Source organism: Trichechus manatus, unplaced genomic scaffold, assembly GCF_000243295.1.
Source record: "Trichechus manatus latirostris isolate Lorelei unplaced genomic scaffold, TriManLat1.0 scaffold00137, whole genome shotgun sequence".
Lineage (NCBI taxonomy): Eukaryota > Metazoa > Chordata > Mammalia > Sirenia > Trichechidae > Trichechus > Trichechus manatus.
Genome location: NW_004444073.1, coordinates 947,389 through 968,054, shown reverse-complemented (window position 1 = coordinate 968,054; position 20,666 = coordinate 947,389). Strand labels below are relative to the sequence as shown.

At 41.3% G+C, this 20,666-nt stretch overlaps 1 protein-coding gene across 1 annotated transcript in view; it reads right to left on the bottom strand.

Annotated features, from left to right (window-relative positions):
• ELMO1 (engulfment and cell motility 1) overlaps nt 1–20,666 on the bottom strand; it is a 648,319-nt gene that overhangs the window by 276,852 nt on the left and 350,801 nt on the right. The window contains exon 17 of the mRNA XM_004385299.2: nt 6,311–6,419. Within this exon, the coding sequence (XP_004385356.1) occupies nt 6,311–6,419 (109 nt within the window). The remainder of the gene's footprint in view (nt 1–6,310; nt 6,420–20,666) is intronic.

The window sequence follows — 20,666 nt, the reverse complement described above, 5'->3', positions numbered from 1 at the left end:
CGATGTTTTGTAACAAGTTGACTCTTGCAATATCCCCGGTACAGCTGTGATAAACAAAAAATGGCCACGGTTACTAGGCTGAGAAATTCGGTAGGATTTGTTTAATTCAGAACTTACTTCCTTAACCTGAATAAACAGTAGACAGTCCTGCAGTCAGAACTCTCAACAAGTTAGCCTATGGAGGAAGTAGGAAGGATAACTCACACAGAGGATCCAGGTAAGCTAAAATCTTAAAATTTGGTGATCCTTAAACCAGAAGAGTTCCTGGGTTATGCAAATGGTTAACACACTTGACTATTAACCAAAAGGTTAGAGGTTTGAATCTGCCCAGAGGCACCTCAGAAGGAAGGCCTGGCAATCTACTTCCAAAAAATCAGAGATTGAAAACCGTATGGAGCATAGTTCTACTCTGATATGCATAGGGTTGCCATGACTAAGAAGTGACTTGATGGCAACTGGTAAAAACCAGAGAGACACAGAAGTATCGCAGGTTAGGTTACTATTGTTCTAAGGCAAAGATGCCTTATTCTGAGCTCGTAAGTAACGATGCCTTACCTGTTCAGAACGGCACCCCTTTACCCCACTGGAGGATGGTATTATCTGCTGTGCTTGGTCAAACCTACTTAAAGTCTTGGTTCTTTTTCTTACTAAGTTCAAATGTTCTAGTTTACCCAAGAAGAACCTGTAGTCAGTTCTACTCTGTAATTAAAACAGAACCCCCTTTCTAATTAAACCATTGGATTTCTTCCCATTAATCACTTCAGACCATTATTTTAAGCTCTCAAGCAGGTGACTGAATATTTACACTTTCACCAGGACAGATTACCCGATAAGCAAGGTAAGAACATGCTTAGGGCATCAACAAAACAGAGGTACCAGTTGTCCAAAGCAAAGATCCACAGATGCCAAGCAGTCAGGACATAAGAAAAAGTGAGCACCACTGTGGAAGGGAACTGGCAGGGCACTAAATGAAATCAATACCAGCTCCAGTGCGTGAGAATGTGCCAGCCAGAAATAAAGTTCACACAGGGTCACAAGGGTGTCCACGTGCAAGGTTGTTTAAGCTATGGATTTAGTGATTGGGGCAACTAGAATATGATTAATAAACATGAAAACAGTTCAGTTCACAGAGATTATATGTTGTCATATTTAAACTGAAGATACGGTTTTAGCCTAACTCATGTACTGGAAACACAAATTAATGAAGAACATCAGTACTGTAAAGCCATTTTGCAACATGTTGCTGTCATTATAACAATCACTGAAGGTGGACTATCTTTTCAAGGAAGAAATGAAGTATTTGAGTTCCCACAAGTGGAAATTATTTGGGTTTACTTGAACTTATTGCTCAGTTTGATCCATTTTTATCAGGTCACATGTCAAAATATGGTAACACAGGAAAGGGCAACCCATCGTATATGTCTGAAACAAAGTGTGAAGAATTAATAAACTTAATAAGTGATGAAGTTCAATCAACTATTTTTGTGAAATAAGTATAGCTTGATATTTCAGTTTGTCTGTAGATTCCACTCCTGACCTTTCTCACAAAGGTCAGATAAATATTGTCTTAAGATTCGTATCTCCAACAGATGGAAAATCTGTTGAGCGATTCATCACACATACTAGCTTTAAAAGTCATACTGCTGGAGAAATTGCAAATCAGGTACTTTACTATTTATGTGAAGTTTGCAAAATTGATTTTTCTAAGTACAGAGGCCTGTCCTATAACAAAGCTGCCAATATATCAGGTGCCATGAAGGCATGAAACAGAAAATTTTAGAATGTAATGAATATGCCATTTTCATACCATGTGCTGTGCATTAACTTAATCTTGTAGGACATAGCAAAGTAGATTGTTGTCCGGAAGCAGCTGATTTTATTTTTTTAATGTTCAGTTACTCTACACATTTTTTGCTGCCCCTATTCACCAATAGGCAGTTCTTAAAACATATTTAGGCAATGATAGAATATTAATATGTCCATTCAATACGTGTTGGGAAGTGCATGCTGTAGCAATGAGTGCAATCCTGGAATCCTACACTCAAATTCTAACACCTTAGAAAATATTGCTGAAGACCAGAAACAAAAGGAGATACCAAAAGAGAAGCAGAAAACATTGCCAACAAAATGTAAATACTAGTGTATGTACTTACGTCGGTTATGTGGAATAATATATTGCTACATTTCATCAGACAAGTCAAGCTCTCCAAGATTCAGAGGTCAACTTAAAAACATGCGGAGATTTTTACCAGTCATAACAGAGTATTTACATACTTTAAGAGAAGATTTTGAAAATTTCGAAAGCACAACCAAATACTGCCAAATACTGATAATCAAGCCATTTACTGTCGCATAACCATTAGAAAGAAACAAGTATGCCAGAAGTATTGAGTTCCAGAGATAAATTTCTTGTAACCATATACTACACCATCGACACACTTGAATCTTGTATGAAAAGGGTGAAAGTGTATGAAGCTCTTTCAAATAGATTCTCCTTCTTAAACAATGTGGATATACCTGATGAATGCATGAAGGCATCCAAGAAATTATTGCAGGTTTATTCCAATGACGGAGCCTGGTAGTGAAGTGGTAATGAACTTGACTGCTAACCAAAAGGTCAGCAGTTCAAATCCAGCAGCCACTCCTTGGAAACCCTATGGGGCATTCTACTCTGTCCTATAGGGTCACTATGAGTTCGAATCGACTCTATGGCAACAAGTATAGTATGGTTTATCCCGATAACTTACATACAAACCTTTATGGAGACATGTGACAATTTCATTCTAACATGAGAACTAAGTTTACAGATTCAGGAGAGACAAATTTCACTCATGTACACGTGTATGATTCCATAATAGAAGATAAAATACAATGTATATTTCCCAACATTGAAATTTCTTTATGCATATTCCTAATTTTAATGATCACAAACTGCTCAACCGAACACTCATTTTCATTCCTAAAGAGACTCAAAAACCCTCAGCATACAAGGATTCAAGAAAGACTCGATTCACTATCCTTCTCACATATGGAAGCAGATATTGTTTGAGATCTTAATTGTGACAAAATCATTGAGTAATTTGTAAGAGCAATGAATAGAAAGAAATGTTTTTAATTATAACACGTGATAGATGAAAGATTTATCTAAAAATATAGTGATTTGTTGTAATATTTGTCTTCTGATCATTAAATTTTCTTTTATGACATCTTTTCATAGTTTATTTATAATTATAGCATTTATTACAAAGCAAGCATCAAAACTGAAGTATGAGCTGTTTAAAGCAAATTTATTGAAAGTCAATTTTTCGTTGTGGGAGATAATAGAATTTTACATTGACTGTTGAAAGAACTAAGTTCACTGACTCATTTTCTTTATTGTAGAATATATGGAATATTCCTTTTGTAGAAAATGTGGTATATATTAAAAATCTTAGTACCCCATATCTACTAAAAATTTTATAATCTAGTTCACCTCATTCTGCTAAAGTGGCATACACCACTTTTGTGTTCAATTTCTAATATTACAGTCACATTTAAAAAGAAGTTACAACTGGGAGCTCCTAAAAATCAAACACTTGTGCTAATCAAAAGACTTCACCAAAAGAGTCAAAAGACAACCTACAGACTGGGGAAAAATTTTTGGCTACGACAAATCCGATCAGCGTCTAATCTCTAAAATCTACAAGATACTGCAAAACCTCAACAACAAAAAGACAAATAACCCAATTAAAAAATGTGCAAAGGATATGAACAGACACTTCGCCAAAGAAGACATTCAGGCAGCTAACAGACACATGAAGAAATGCACACAGTCATTAGCTATTAGAGAAATGCAAATCAAAACTACAATGAGATACCATCTTGCCCCGACGAGGCTGGCATTAATCCAAAAAAACACAAAATAATAAATGCTGGAGAGGTTGTGGAGAGACTGGAACACTTATACACTGTTGGTAGGAATGTAAAATGGTACAACCACTTTGGAAATCGATTTGGCACCTCCTTAAAAAGCTAGAAACAGAAGTACTGCACGATCCAGCAATCCCACTCCTTGGAATATATCCTAGAGAAATAAGAGCCGCCACATGAATAGATCTATGCATACCTATGTTCATTGCAGCACTGTTCACGATGGCAAAAAGACAGAAACAACCTAGATGCCCATCAATGGATGAATGGATAAGCAAATTATTGTATATTCACACAATGGAATACTACACAACAATAAAGAACAACACTGAAGCCATGAAACATAACATGGAGGAATCTGGAGGGCACTATGCTGAGTGAATTTAGTCAGTCACAGCAGGACAAATATTGTATAAGACCACTATTATAAGAACTCAAGAAAAGGTTTAAACACAGAAGAAAACATTCTTTGATGGTTACGAGGGTGGGGAGGGAGGGTGACGGTTATTCACTAACTAGATAGTAGACAAGTATTATCTTAAGTGAAGGGGAGGGCAGCACACACTACAGAGGAAGTCAGCACAACGGGACTAAACCAAAGCTAAGCAGTTTCCTGAATACAATCAAACACTTTGAGGGCCAGAGTAGCAGGGGTGGGGGTCTGGGGACGATGCTTTCAGGGGACATCTAGGTCAACTGGCATAACAAAGTTTATTAAGAAAATGTTCTGCATCCTGCTTTGCTGAGTGGCATCTGGCGTCTTAAAAGCTAGCAAGCAGCCATGTAAGATGCATCGATTGGTCCCAACCACCTGGAGTAAAGGAAAATGAAGAACATCAAAGCTACAATGAAAGTATTAGCCCAAGAGACAGAAAGGGCCACACAGACCAGAGACTTCATCAGCCTGAGAGCAAAAGTGGATGGTGCCTGGCTACCACCATTGACCGCCCTGACAGGGAACACAACAGAGAGTCCCTGATGGAGCAGGGGAAGGGCGGGATGCAGAACTCATATTCCAGTAAAAAGACTGGACTTAATGGTCTGACTGACACTGGAGGAACCCCAGAAAGCATAGCTCCCGGATTCTCTGTCAACCCAGAACTTCAACAATTCCCGAAGCCAACTCTTCAGGCAAAGATTGGACTGGACCGTGGGACATAAAATGATACTCGTGAAGAGTGTGCTCCTTAGCTCAAGTAGACACATGAGACTAAATGGGCAGCTTCTGTCCAGAGGTGAGATGAGAAGGCAGAGAGGGTTAGGACCTGGTTGAATGGACATGGGAAATCAGGAGCGGAAAGGGGGAGTGTGCTGTCACAGTATAGGGAGAACAATTAGGGTCACATAACAATGTATGTATAAATTTTTGTATGCGAGACTAACTTGAATTGTAAACTTTCACTTAAACTACAACAATAAAATAAAAAATAAAAAGAAGTTACATCATGGATAGCTAACACACACACACACATATATGTACATGTATATATATAACTCATATATCCCGTTCAAATGCATGAGTAAACAGAGGACGGGGCACCACAGATTGTCAGTGTTTAGGGCCCTCACATGCCTTAATGAGGCCCTGGCTTTCACAATAATACCAAACACTCCAACATTTTTCCAGCCTAAGCAATCTTCTCTGGTGTTCACATTATTAAGCCAATGAAGGAAGATTTATAGGTTCCTACACTAAGATATTGGGGGTAATGGATGTTAGCTACTTTAAGCAGGCTCCACACTGACATGATGTAGGGACTGATCAACCTTAACAGGTTAAAGCCATATTATGCCAATGAGTGAAAAGCAAAAAGAGTATCATGTCCTTCTTTTTCTGGGTGTCCTCTCCTAAATTTTGTAATATAAGAAAAAGCACAATAAGCATATCGCTGACCACATTTTTCATTATCAGGTACCCATTTTCTTCAGTAATTTTTTCTTAGAGAAAGCATTCCACACAACCGAAACACTGGGAGCAAGAGGAATTCATTAAGGTATTCAATTTTTCTTTATAGAGAAAAACTGTTTTGAAATAAAGAGGAGAAAATGATCTACTGACAAGTTATAAACTAGAATTTAAAAATAATCCATAGCTCTCTTTCTTAAACAGAGCAGTAAATGCAAGCCTGCTTTAATATACACTCATTTTCATAAATATTTAAAATTCAGCTGTAGTACCTGGCAAATTTCTGCATTCCCGTAGATTTTAATAATGCTTATTCCCAGAGCAGACATGCAGATATACATACACCAGGAGGCTGAACCAAAGGGTGCTGGATGCACTGTGAGGACTGTGTGAAGCTAACAGCACCCTGGGAAATTTCTTTGTTGGTCGGGGCACAACCTTTGAAGCTGGGTCTCTGCCAAGCTTCACACCCGCGTAGGAAACAAGTGTACTTACGCAGCTCGCCCACTTTCAATATCTCACACAGCATCTTGGTCAGCTCTATACTGCTGCGACCAAAGGGACATTCATGCTTGTCTTCTCGGCTGCTGTTCTCAAGCACAATCTGCAGTGTGAGAGGGAACACGTTAGAGAGGAAATTCAGCTTGTGGAAAACATCAAGAATGTCAGCTCCACTGTAATACAGAAGTCTGCTCCAGTGCCCCAAACTAAGGTTCTTGGGGTTGAACAAAATTTCACTCAAAGTACATTGGACTTTAAAAGCTTCACGTTTTTCAAATCTCCTACAACTCTCTGTGACTGTGGAAGAGGAAGTTTTGCTTGCTTGTTTCCATTTTCACAGAATTATACATGGAGAGCTTTTCAAAACAGTACAATAAAGACTTTTCACTTAAACGACAAAACCACTGCCTTGTCTACTCAGCCATATCTTCCCCTCTCTAGGGAAGCACCTCTCTTCTGTGACTTCTACTCCCACATTTCCAACAGAACTTTCCATGTTCTTATAAGATTTCACTCATGGTGTCAGTTGACCGGCCCACACAGGGGGAGCATGTGACAAAATGATACCCTGAAACTTATCATACCAAGGGGAAACTGGACCAACCATGCTGACTGTGCCTGCGAGTGTGGGCAAAGGGGCTACCTGGTCATTGGCCTGCAAAAAAAAAAGAACATGAGGCCAGCAGGTAAAGAAAAACAGAAAAGGGAGACAGCGAAAGCTCTGGGAGCATCTGAGTCGCTGCTTCCACTTATTCCTGACGCACAGCTTAAATTCCCTGTCTTTGTGGTTTGGTTGCTCAAGCCTTTCTTTGAAAATTCTTTTGTCCTTCCTAATATTCCCCTCTTTTGTTAAGCTAGTTTGAGATGCCCCTATCACCTACGACTAAGGGAGCCCTTCTACACATAAATTAAAGGCAAAAGGACAATAAAAACCTACTTTAAGGTTACTGAAATTCAAATTCGTATCTCAACAAAAGGAAGCTCTGGACAAAAGAAATGATACCTGAGGAGGCTGCTTGTCTTACACAAGAATTTGTTTATCCATCTCTGAAGCTGCATTCGATTTTTCTAGTAGGAGCTGTGATACCTCCTCAATAGCCTAGCACTTTGTAGCCCTGGTGATGCAGTGGTTAAGTGTTCGGCTGCTAACCAAAAGGCTGGCAGTTTGAATCCACCAGCCGTTCCTTGGAAACCCCATGGGGCAGTTCTACTCTGTCCTATAGGGTTGCTATGAGTCAAAATCAACTTGATGGCAATGGGTTTTGTTTTTGTTTTTTGGTTGAATATCTCCCAGTAGCTTCTACAACAATGCTGTGTAGTGACTTCCTATTCTGTTTTCCCCCGAGACACTGACTCTTCTGGGGCAGGGATGGTGTTTTATTTAATTAAATAGCAGTAGTATTGAGGACCTATTATATGCTAGGGAGATGGTTAGGCCCTGATGATAAAATGAGGACAGGGTAGACAAGGACCCTGACCTCACAGAGCATTCATTCTGACTGAGGAAGACAGAAAAATAAAAAAGATAGTTACAGTTTATGACAAGTGCTATGAAAACAATAACTTGTTAAAGTGACAGAGTGTAACAGGGAAGGCCTGAGAAAGGACAGTTTAGATGGTCTGCTGATCAAGAAAGTTTCTTAGACAATTGAACATTAAAGGCTATTTTGCGATGCATGGCTTTTGTGTGATCTTTCTCAACATGGTCTTGTAACGTCCGTTCAAGTGACTGGGTGGGACTGTGCAGATAGGGTAATCGTGGCCCACCAAAGGGATTGGTCAGTTTTGCCATCCTACTAGGCTTGAAGTGAGCCATCCCAGAGGTGGGAAAGAGAGGATCTCACCACCACCAAGAAAGAATCCCTGCACTGAGATCCTCCCAGACCCAGGAGACAGAGAGAGAGCTGTAACACTGAAGACGGCAAGGCTGCAAGAAGCAGCGGCAGAGAAACTGTAGCAGCAGAGGCAGCAGAACCAGAAGACTGGCAAGAGACTGCCTGGTGGGCTTCATGGCCCACTGAGCCAGAAAGCAGCTGAGTGCCTTCGGGCAGAAGGTTTGCTGGTGGAGTAGGCTGCCTCGGGGCACTTGGTAGACCCATGTTAGCTGACAGAGCTAGAGCTGAGTGCCTTTGGGCCGAGGCTTATTGGCAGAGTAGGGTGCCTCTGCCTTTTGGCAGAGCTAAAAGAGCTTTGTAACACTTGCCCAAGCAGGGCAGAGGCCAAGGGGCCAGAGACAGAGAGCCAGCAGGCACGGCTGAGAAGAAGCTGTTCTGATGGAAAAACTTTATCCTCAATGTTCCTGAACCTGAACTGTGAGTGTCTGTGCATTCTCTGTGGCCACTGCAATGAATTATCAAACCCAGCAGAGAAGTAGAGAGTGCTGTAGGAGGCGGCTGGTGTCAGAATTGGTAAAAACGGCTGAGAGATGAGGCATATCTGACCTCCTCCTCATAGGAATCAGCCTTGGGCTGTTGATCTTGATTTTCCCTCCCCCTTGTGAAGTTAGAGGAAGTCAGATGCCGCCCCCATACCATTTTTACAAAGGATGAGAAAGAGCTTGTTATGTCAAGGTCTGGGGGAAAAGAACATTTCAGGCAGAGGAACCAAGCTCCTACTCAGCTATCTGGTCTATAATGTGGAGGGACCTTAAGTTGTGGAGGGCAGCACTGGGCTCCAGGAGCCTGAGACAGGCCAGTGGCAGCAGAGTGAGCCAGGGGAGCTACAGGTGGACTCAAACCACTACCCACAGGGCTCTGTGGATGTCATTCTGAGGCCTTGAGGTGCTAATTAGGAGGCTTAAGCAGGCAAGGCAAGGGAAATGACCTGATTTATTTAGAAAAGATCTCGACTGTGGAGAATGGATAATAGGGGCAAGAGAGAAAGTGTGCAGTCCAGCTCGAGGGCTGAGTAGTGTTCCTGACAGAGGAGATGGCAGCTCAGGCTGAGCCCTACAAGGGATCAAAAAAGGGAGAAAGAGGTGGAAAAGGAATGAAGGAGACAAGGAGGGAAAGGCTGTTTAGGAAAGAGAAATAAAAGGAAGAAAATTCGGAAAGAGGGAAGAACAAAGGGATGAAGGAAAAATGAATGAATAAAAGTGCTATTGTAATGATGCAGACATGGGGTTCCAAACAGTGAAGTAACGTCAGGACAGCTCAATATATGGTGAGTTGTTTAAAACCAAAGGAAAAGGATTTTAATAAAAAGGTGCTCCAGTTATTTCCTGCACAAACACCATAGCAATAATACACATATAAACATACCAAAACAAACAAAAAACCCATTGCCATCAAGTCGATTCTGACTCACAGTGACGCTATAGGACAGGGTAGAACTGCCCCATACGGTTTCCATGGGTGGTAGGTTCAAACCGCCAACCTTTCTGTTAGTCGAGAGCTTTTCCACTGTGCCACCAGGGCTCCTTACATAAACATACACACACATTATTATATGCCTTGACAATACCCCAATAACAACATCAACTGTTTTCATTTGGGGAGTTCTTTCTAGTCTTACATTTTTACCTAGGTCTACTTGGAGCCTAAATAGTTTGCATGTTGTTTTTTTCTCGGAGAACATTGAATGTAAACTCCAACTAAATCCTCTCTCCTGCTGGGCAAGGTATGGCCATTGCTGGGAGGCCTTGAAAAACTTATTCCCTTTGCCTGGTTTTTTCTTGTGAATCTGCCTGAACATGAAAAGCCTCATTAGACACACGATAAATCACTCCTTTCCTTTAAAGGGAAGCCTTTCTGGTTCTGTCCCTGGGTGGAGCAAACAAACACTTGGCTACTAACCGAAAGGTTGACAACTGGACTCTGGTTCAAATCGACCCAGAGGTGCCTCAGAATAAAGGCCTGGCGAACTACTTTCTGAAAGGTCACAGCTCTGAAAAATTCTATGACACATATAGTTCAACTAAAACACACAGGTTGCCATGAATTGGAATCGACTTAATGGCAGTTGGTTTCATTTTTTTTTTTTTTTTTTGGTTTTCTGATTCTAACAGGGAATTTCAGTTCAGGAAACCAGGAGGGGAGAGCAACTAAATTCCCATTAGTCAGTGAATCTTTACTTCTCTTTAAAAAAATTGTATAAGAGACAGCCATAAACCCATTGCCGTTGAGTTGATTCTGACCCATAGTGATCCTATAGGACAGAGTAGAACTGCCCCATAAGGTTTCCAAGGAGTGGTTGGTGGATTTGAACTGCTGACCTTCTGGTTAGCAGCTGAGTTCCTTTACCACTGCGCCACCAGGGCTCCGAGACAGCCATAACAGGGGGCAAATCTGAATCTCCTGATGATGAGAAAATGAATGGAAAAATCCGAGCAAGAAGAAGGCAGAATATAAAGATAAGACAGAACTAGGTAGTTTTCATCCAGCTCCCAGAGAGCACATTTCAGTGCATTTCACATTAACATACTATTAACATTTCATGAGCACATCAATATTTAATGACCATGTGATCTGCACACACTGTAGGTAGAATTACTGCAGCCAATAAATGTTCGGGAAACATTTCCAACGCACGGTTTATTAGAAGGCACTAAATTAAGTAGTAATTTAAGTAATCAATATGTAAATCATCTTGGAGAAGCCCTTATTTTTCTTCTCTAATGCACCATCCATCTTATCATATTTACCTACCTAAAGAAAAATAAATCCTCTTTACTGATTTCTTTAGACAAGGCAACACACAAATCCTTAAAGTTACCTGTGTAAGTTTTAAGCTCAACATTCTTATAGGTGTATTTTAGAAAAGACTATGATTGTTAATAGTTAGATACTGTAGAACTGCCCCATAGGGTTTCCAAGGAGCAGCTGGTGGATTTGAACTGCCGACCTTTTGGTTAGCAGCCAAACACTTAACCACTGCACCACCAGGGCTCCTAGATATTACTACAGTGAAAGATAATTCTTAAACTGGACAATAGATTGTGTTGTTTTTTTTTGTAAATTAATACACCGATATCTCCATATTCATTTTCAATATACTAGTATTAACCATATCCACCTGAGACATATTTAAAAGTTCCATTTGGAAATATCAAGGCACATTCTTCTTCTTTTTTTCTTTTTTTTTAACTTACTCTCCAGTTTTAAGAGCAAACAGACTGGAACAAACACAAAAATGGATGGACTACTAAAACCTGCTATTATCACTCATCTTAGAATATGTCATATGCCAAAAGAAGTTTTAACTGTCTGCATGTTTTATAAAATAAAAATACCGTATATTTGCACAATATTAAGTATAAAATACTTTACAGTTTACAAAGTTTACTACATGTGCTCCAACAACAAGTCCATCAGGTTTATCAGGCAGGTATTACCATTAATATTTTAAGAATGTTGAAAGATGATGAAGTCAGAGCTAGCCTATGTCAGTCCTGGGATTCAATGTGCAAAGTCTTCACTTTCCAAATCTCTTCCCGCCCCTTCACAGTTTACAAATTGCCTTCATATACATATTGCCATGAAAGTCAACAGATTTCATGTCTAATGACGTAAGGGAAACTTTTATCAATTTCGTCTACCTCACTGAAGTGGGTTTCTAAAACCTCCCTTCTCCAAGACAAAGGTATAAAGTTCCCTCTCCTCTCATTTACCCCTGAAGATCAGTACTGATTCCTCAGGGTGGGAGACTAAAGCTGCTGTAGAGTGTCCCCACAGGCTTTACTTCCATAATTTTTAGGCTCCCCTCTGAATGTTCTGTGTTTTTCTCAAGCCATGCAGGTCAGGAACCATTTGGCTTGGACAAGACCATTAAGTGCTGAGCACAATGCCAGTCACATTCAAGCACCCATCCCTTCTCTGACTCCAGGACCAACCTTGCCCTCTTAGCCTCAGTATCCTGCTGCTGACTTATTTATAGTTTTCTGGTTGTCCATGACACACTTTCCTCCACTTTCTACTGAAGCTCTCCCTGTCAGTGCGTGTCCAATCATTCCATCCTGTAGCCCAGCCCTAGGACAAACCTTGAGGGCTTCTCTCATTATGTCTCACCTGTAACACCTTTTTTTCTACTCTAACATTTTTTCATGTTGCTTCTACTGTAACCTATTGTCAGACGAAACATGTTAGTCTGCTCATAGGCAACCAAGGGAAGTATAGGAATAGCTACTGGGTTCTCTCCAAAGGCAAGAGACTGTCCATTTCTGCCCTAATTCTGACATGAGACTTCATCTTGCTTACTTGGACACATCATCAGGAGGGTCCAATCCCTGGAAAAGAGCATCATTCTTGGTAAAGGAGAGGGTCAGCAAAAAAGAGGGGGATCTCAGTGAGATGGACTGACACAGTGGCTGCAACAATGTGCTCAGCACAGCAACAATTGTGAGGATGGCGCAGGATCAGGCAGTATTTCGTTCTGTTATGACTTGATGGCACCTAACAGCAATCTGACACCAAGCTGCTGTAGGAAGCAGGCATAATGGAGAGACCCTGGGCAAAGCTGCCCCTAACTAGTATAAGCTTGCCTAGGGCATTCCATCACTTTGTGGGATGTAGAGAAGGTTTTAAAACCCACTTCACGGGACTGTTGTGTGTATTAAATCACATAACTAAGACCAAGTGCATAAAAGAAATTTCACAGAGTTAGTGCTCATTATCTCTCTATGTCTCTTGCTCTTCCTATTCCTGTGTGGCCCTTGGCCGACGCCACACACAATACTTTCACCACCAACTAAACCAAAATCATAACAGCAGTGAGACCGGGTCTCTGATGACGGGCCTCTGGGGACCCAAAAAAGGAAGCAGGGGGCCCTCTAGATGTTTTAGCATGAGAGGCATATAGATGAAGCGGTGCTGTCAGCACTGAGCTCCCCCAACAACGCAAGACAGGAAGTCCCGTGTGCTCATATTCAAGCAGGACTCTTTCACAGGAGTGCCAGGTGGTACAAGCCTAAGGAATGATCAAGAACCCTGAAGAACAAGTCACTTCATGGCATGATGTTTTTGGCAATAAAGAAAGTCACAATACTAAACAATCCTGGCCACTATAGAACAACAACAGTCCCAGAAGCCCTTGTAACCCTCACCAATCAGCTGCCATCAAGGTGATCCAACTCACAGTGGCCCCATGTGTGTCACAGTAGAACTCTGCTCCATAGGGTTTTTCAATGGCTGATTTTTTTGGAAGCAGATTGCTAAGGCTTTCTTTCAAGCTGCCTCTGGATGGACTCAACTGTCAATCTTTTGGTTAGCAGCCAAGCGCATTGTTTGCACCACACAGGGACTCCACAAACCTATAAAACTCATCTCCTGACCCACTAAAGTGAAATGCCAATCTTCTCCCATGTTAAGCCAACAACAACAAAAAAAGCCTTATTTAACTCATGAGGCCTCCACTCTCATTCCAATACAGGAGTAGTTCTACATTAGCAACAGATAATGGAACATCCTGGAATGAAGCATCTGCCCTTAGATCCCATCACCATAACCCAGACCTCTTCCAAGGCTGAAAACGGAGCCCAATTTTCCTTCATTTTACAGAGACTAAGGAACCATTAAGAAGTCACTTCTCTTATGTTCTCCCTGGGTACCAATGATAATGATGATTGGTCCCTGGAAAGCCACAGCAAAACCTTGGAAAGAACACCGAGCTGCCTCAACGGGGCTATACAAGAGGGTAATTGTGACCAAGAATTTTGAGCAAGTCCATAAAATTAAACAAACATGTCAAAGCCTTAATGTGATGATTTTAAATGGGTAGAGAAAGAGGAACACTAAAATTGTAGGAAGTATTCCAAACAGGAAAATGAAGCAGAACAAATCCGAATCACAGGAAGTTTAAAGCCAAGGGCTGCCAGTCTGCCTGCTCCAAATCCCCATTTTACAGTCAGGGAAGAGAGGCCCCAAGGTAAATAAGCCTAAAGGAGACTAGCTTTAAAGAAGCATTCGCTGACTGCATTCACCTCCAAAGATCTGTTCCAAGTGCTTAACACTGATCGTCTCATGCAACACCCTTGTACTAACACACATGACAGTACTACCGCCACCCCACTTTACAGACAGAGAAACTGATTCTAAGAGATGTTGTGTAATTTTTCCAAGGTCACAAAGCACAGAAATGAAAAGACCCAGGAGTAGACCTTGGGTGGCTTCACTGCAGAGCACACGCTCTTAGCTGCTACATTATACTGATTCCTATGGAGAAAAAGATGAAATAGTGATAGGTGTCCCTGGGTTGGGCAAATGGTTAAGTGCTTGGCCACTAACTGAAAGGCTGGCATTTCAAACTCACCCTGAGGTGCCTCAGAAGAAAGGCCTGGTGATCTGCTTCCAAAAGGTCACAGCCATGAAAACACTACGGAGTATTTCTACTCGGTAACACATGAGGTTGCCATGAGTTGGAATGGACTCAACAACAATTGTTTTCTTTTCTTTTTGCTTTTGTTTTGTATAAATAATGACACAGCTCTGATCAGGAAAGTTTGCAACATGGTGTTATGAGTGGATAGTGTTGTGGTTCTGGACAGAAATGCTCTCCCTGAGTCTTCTAACATGCTTGGTGACTTTGTACTCCTTCCTTAACCTCAGTTTTCTCCTTTAAAAATGGGGACAGGAACACATACCTGCACATGGACGTAAAGATTAAATAGGGAGAGAGAAAAAAAAAAAAAAAACTGCCTGAAACACTGTTAACACTTAATGATGGAGAAGACTGATGGCCAATGACTATTGTTATAATAATTCCATGAAGCTCTTGCCCTGGGGTTTTGCCATTTGCTTTTTGGAAATATTTCTTATAGCTCTAGGGCAAAGCTGTTGGGGAGAACAATAACACAACAGAAAACAAACCGCAACTGCTGCAGAGATTACCAATCCCGCCCTCTGGTGAAGTAATGACTCAGGTGGAATAAATATTATTTCTGACTTAGACAGGTTTCCAGGGTTGCTTTTAACATCTCTTTAGAACAGTGATCCTCAAGCTTTAGCGTGCCTCAGAATCACTGGGAGGGCTTATTGAACAGATTGCTGGGTTACTCCCCAGAGTTTGATTCGGTAGATTTGGGGCTGAAACCAAGAAAATATGCAAGTGAACCAGATCCTAAACTTTCCTGAGGCACTGGGGGGTTGAGGGAGGGTGTGCTAGTGAAGCAAAAGAATATTTACAAATTATTTTTAGAAGTGCACTCTTGAAAAAAAAAAAAAAAGAGAGAGAAAAGCCTCACACTCTCACCTTCCCTGACTGGTAACTGGCCTCCAAGGTGAGTGAGCTAGCCCTCACGGCCTTGGACAAGGCCAAGGACACCAAGCAGCTGAGATGGGCACTCGGCAGGCTGGCAGCTTCCAGGGAAAGGGTGTGAGCACAGCAGATGACCAGGCAAAATAACACCAGGAGCAGAGTTTGCAAAAACTTAAAGAGCTGCTTCCAAGGGCAAAAGAACAATGCACCCCAGCAAAAAGAGAAAAAAGAGTGTATAAGGGGTCAGATTTGGTGAAAGCACAAAGTAGAAAATGCACACAGGGAACCAAGATAAATAACAATCTGGACAAATGAGAGGAATGGTATAAAACTCAGCTAATGAGGTGAAATCCTTCCAGAACAAAATTAGGCAATTGCACATACAGAGGCATAATAAAGGCCATAAATATAAAATGGCAAGGAATTGACTGGGTAATGGTGTAGTAATTAAAGCCTGGAGGTTCACAATAGACCTCAAATCGAACATTAATCAACCAAAAAGAAATGCTCCCTGCACTTTGGTGTAGTGTTTAACAGAGGCAGGATGTGTGAAACACACAGAGCAGCCTCAGCTGCGCTCTGCTTGAAAGCCCTCCCCTTTGGGTGTCAGGTGGCTTTTGGGGAAGCACAAAGGGGGGAAAGAAATCAATAAGGGCAGTGATGACTTGTGTTCATGCCTGTGCAGTGACCCTGATATCACTGAGGGAAACAGAGGAATCAGCTCTGCTGCCGATTATGAAAGCCAGAGGCAGCAGGCGTGATTCCCCAGCTGATGCCTCATCAAACAAACTGGGTTCCAAACCTCCCCTCTGTGTCAGTACACATGTTCCTGGGCATCACCACAGGCTTGGTGAGGTAACGTCTTATTTATTTAAAGTAGGGGTTCTCAAACTTGACCTTGCATTAGAATCATCAGGAGGGCTAATTAAAGCATAGATTGCTGAATCTCACTCACAGAGTTTTGACTCAGTAGTTCTAGGGTCAGCCCAAGCATCTGCATTTTTAATAAATTCCTAGGTAATGTGGATGCTTCAAGTTCAGAGACCACACTTTGAGAACCACTGATTTAGAGTTATGCAACTTCTAGGCTCCCAGTTTTCATCACTAGCAAACCACCCATTTTTAAAGATGTGCCAAGTGAGGAAAGTAGATGGAAGAAGAAATAAATGGGGTGATTTTGGTTTGTTTTACCTGTGACTAATAAAAAACATCATTAGTAAGAGTTAAGGATGCAAACATTGGGTGGTGCAAATAGTTAATGCACAGCTGCTAACCAAAAGGTTAGAGGTTCGAATCCACGCAGAGGTGCCTTGGAAGGAAGGCCTGCGTGTCTACTTCTGAAAAATTAGCCACTGAAAACCCTATGGAGAATTTAGGTTGTTTCCACCTTTTGGCTATTGTGAATCTTGCTGCAATGCCTGTGACATGTGGACCTTATTTGGACTCTGACTGAAACAAACCAACAGTAAAAAAAGGAGAGGGAGATGTGGGAAATTTGAATACTGATGGGTTATTTGATAATATTGGAGAATCACTGTTAATTTTGGGGAAGGGGCAAACGGTGATATTGTATTTTTGGTTTTTAAAATGCCTTTATCTTTTAGAGATTCACATTGAAGTATTTACCTATGAAAAATACGGTATGTTAGATTTTCAAAATAACTGCAGATGGAGGAGTAGGTGGGCACATTAATGAAATACAAGTGGCCATGAGTTGCTGTTGCTGGATGATGGGCAGATGGCAGTTCTGTACTATAATACTGTTTTTATGTATGTTTGAAATTTCCCATAACAAAAGCATTAAAAGAAAAAAAAAAACCCCTATGGAGCACGGTACTACTCTGACACACATGGGGTCACCATGAATCAGAACCAACTTGACAGCAATTGGTTTAATACTGACTGATTACCACAGGCACTCTCAAGTGCTTATCTTGTTTAGTCCTCACAAGCCATCAAAGTAGGAATACATTTCACAGATGAGGAAACTGAGCCTTGGAGAATTTAAATAACTTGCCTACTACATACTTAGGATGTGATGAACCTGGGCATCCTAAATCCAAAGGCAAGGCTTCTAACCACTACACTGTGGTCTGATCTTTTCTTGACTGATATGGAAAGTCTCTATTTATCAGTCTGGGCTTAGGACGGACCAGATAGGGATGTTACGGGTGATAGGTCAGAAATGGCCCAGGATTACAGTCTTGCATCTAAGGACAGCAGTACTGGGTCTGTGATGAGCGTGAAGGGTAAAAGTCTTACGAAGCCCTGCTGCATACATGGATGGAGAAGCTCTGGCTCCTCCACTGCATATACTGCTGTTAGGTGCCATCTAATCAGCTCCTTCTGACTCATACTGACGCTATGTACAACAGAATGAAGCACTGCCCAGTCCTGCGCCATCCTCACAACAGTAGATATGTTTGAGTCCATTGTTGCAGCCACTGTGTCAATTCATCTCATTGAGGGTCTTCCTCTTTTTTGTTGATCCTCTACTTTACCAAGCATGATGTCCTTCTCTAGGGATTGGTATATGAGACGAAATCTCACTATCCTCGCTTCTAAGGAGCATTCTGGCTGTACTTCTTCCAAGACAGATTTGTTCATTCTTCTGGCAGTCCACGTATGTTCAATATTCTTCACCAACACCATAATTCAAATGTGTCAGTTCTTCTTAAGTCTTCTTTATTCACTGTCCAGCTTTTGCATGCATACGTATACTTAAATACAAATCCCATACATTTCCTTACAATTGTTTTGAAAGCTACCATTTTTAACTATTTAGCAGGTATGGACTATCCCAGTTCTTCTCAAACATTAAAGTGCTCACAGATCACTGGGGGAATCCTGTTAAAATGCAGATTCTGATTCAGTAGTTCTGGATGGAGCCTGAGATCTTGCATTTCTATGAAGCTCCCAGGTGATGCTGAACTTGCAAGCCCAAGGATCACGCTTTAAAAACCAGTTGCTGTCGAGTCAACTCCAACTCACGGTGACCCTATGTGTATCAGAGTAGAACTGTGCTCCATAGTAGGGTTTTCAATGGCTGATTTTTTGGAAGTAGATCAATAGGCCTTTCTTCTGAGGTACTTGAAGGTAGACTCGAACCTTCACTCTTTCAGCCAAACATGTTAACTGTTTGTACCACCCAACAACTCCACGCTTTAAATAGCAAAATACTATCCTTCCCTAAATCTACCATCTCTACAATACATCACCCTTTGGTTAACTCATTCATTCAATAAATATTTCTAAACCATTAGTGATTGCTGAGTAATTTGCTGTTGTTGTTGTTATGTTCCATCAGTCTACTCTGACTCACAGTGACCCTATAGGAGAGAGTAGAACTGCCCCATTGGGTTTCCAAGGAGCTGGTGGATTTGAACTGCTGACCTTTTGCTTAGCAGCCCAGCTCTGAACCAATATGCCACCAGGGCTTCAAACAATTTGCTAGAGGCTAAGAATACATGAACAAATTGCCATCTTCAGGACTTGCAATCTATTTGGAAGACACAAGAAGATGGGATTTGTAGGGTGGACAGACTTTTATTTGACATGTACCTCTTTTATGTACTACTTTATCATTTGTATTTTTTACAAAACATGCACTACTTTTAAAATGCAAAAAAAAGAAAAGCTTTCGGAAAGAAGGCCCGCCACAGTAAATGCTGCATTGAAGATCTGCATGAGATGCAATGGGCAGGTAGGAAACTTCATGGAGACGGAGAGCCGTAAGCTCAGTCTTGAAGGAGAACTCGTTCCAGACCCTCTGCTGAGGCATCTTTTTAACATTCCAAACCAGAGGTGAGCTACGGAATATAACAAAGATTAATTGCAACTGGGAAATGGAGGCAGAGAAGCCCCTCTGCATCTTGGGCAATATTAGCAATAAATCACAAGATCACAGGGCAAAATTCTGACTCTCTCAACATCACATTACTAAATACAAATGGCTCTTGTCTCCTTCACAGGAATGCAAAGACACCAAGACGTTTGGTTTTGTCTGACAGTCACCCTTGGATGAAAAATTGGGCTTGACATTTCTCGAGCTTAATTTCTTACTGAGAGATTGTCACCACTGTCTTAACAGTTACTGCAGTCTTAAAGCAAAGTTACTCTCCACATATACTATCGGAAACATATTTGGATATAACTCACTGTACTAAACAAACACATTCTGGGAGAGCTAGTGGTAAATAAATTCCTGCAAGTCTGATCACACCTCATTTCCTCACTTAGCTCATAGATTTATAAATTCACTCTGGCTTGGACTTGAGGGGATGGGAAGATAAGAGAGAGAACCATTTTGTCTTCCTCCTCTAAACAAATAATACATTGGCCATTTCAGAAGTATATTTTCAAATAGGAAATGTTAATTTTCCAATTATACACATACTAAATGAGCTACAATGGGAAAATTACTTATCGAAACCTAATTAAAAAATTGTGAGGGCAGTGATAGTACATTGGTAGAATTCTTGCTTTCCATGTGGGAGACCCAGGTTCGATTCTTGGCCAACGCACCGCAAGCACAGCCACCACCCATGTGTCGGTGGAAGCAGGCTTGTGTGTTGCTATGATGCTGAACAGGTTTTAGTGGAGCTTCCAAACTAAACCAGACTAGGAAGAAAGGCCTGATGATTTACTTCCGAAATTCAGCTAATAAAAACCCTCCAGATCACAGCGGTCACACCCACCAGTCATCATGGGGATGGTGCAGGGCCAGGCAGCTTTTCGATCCTCTGTGCTTGGGGTCGCCATGACTCAGGTACCGACTCTACGTCAGCTAACAAACAACAATGATTAAAAAACTAGGCCATCAGTTGTTTTACTCAGTTAAAGATACATTAAAGAGGAATCTTTGCTAAGTCTAGCTTTTTAAATTGAATTCATCTCATTACGTACAGAAATGCTAAATCTTGGCCACTTCTGCTAAGGAAAGATCTCTCCCATAGGAGAATGCCCAACTGGAGACATTCTTCCCTTCTACAGAAATAGCTTCTCCAGATACCCCATGCCCTACACACCCCTCCCCCACCTACCCAAACATTCCTTCTCCTTCAGACCCAACTCAAATGTCACTTTCTCCATAAAACCTGATCAACTCTTTTCCCTCAAACCCCACAGCCCTTTAACTATATTTCTTACAGCGATTCTCCTT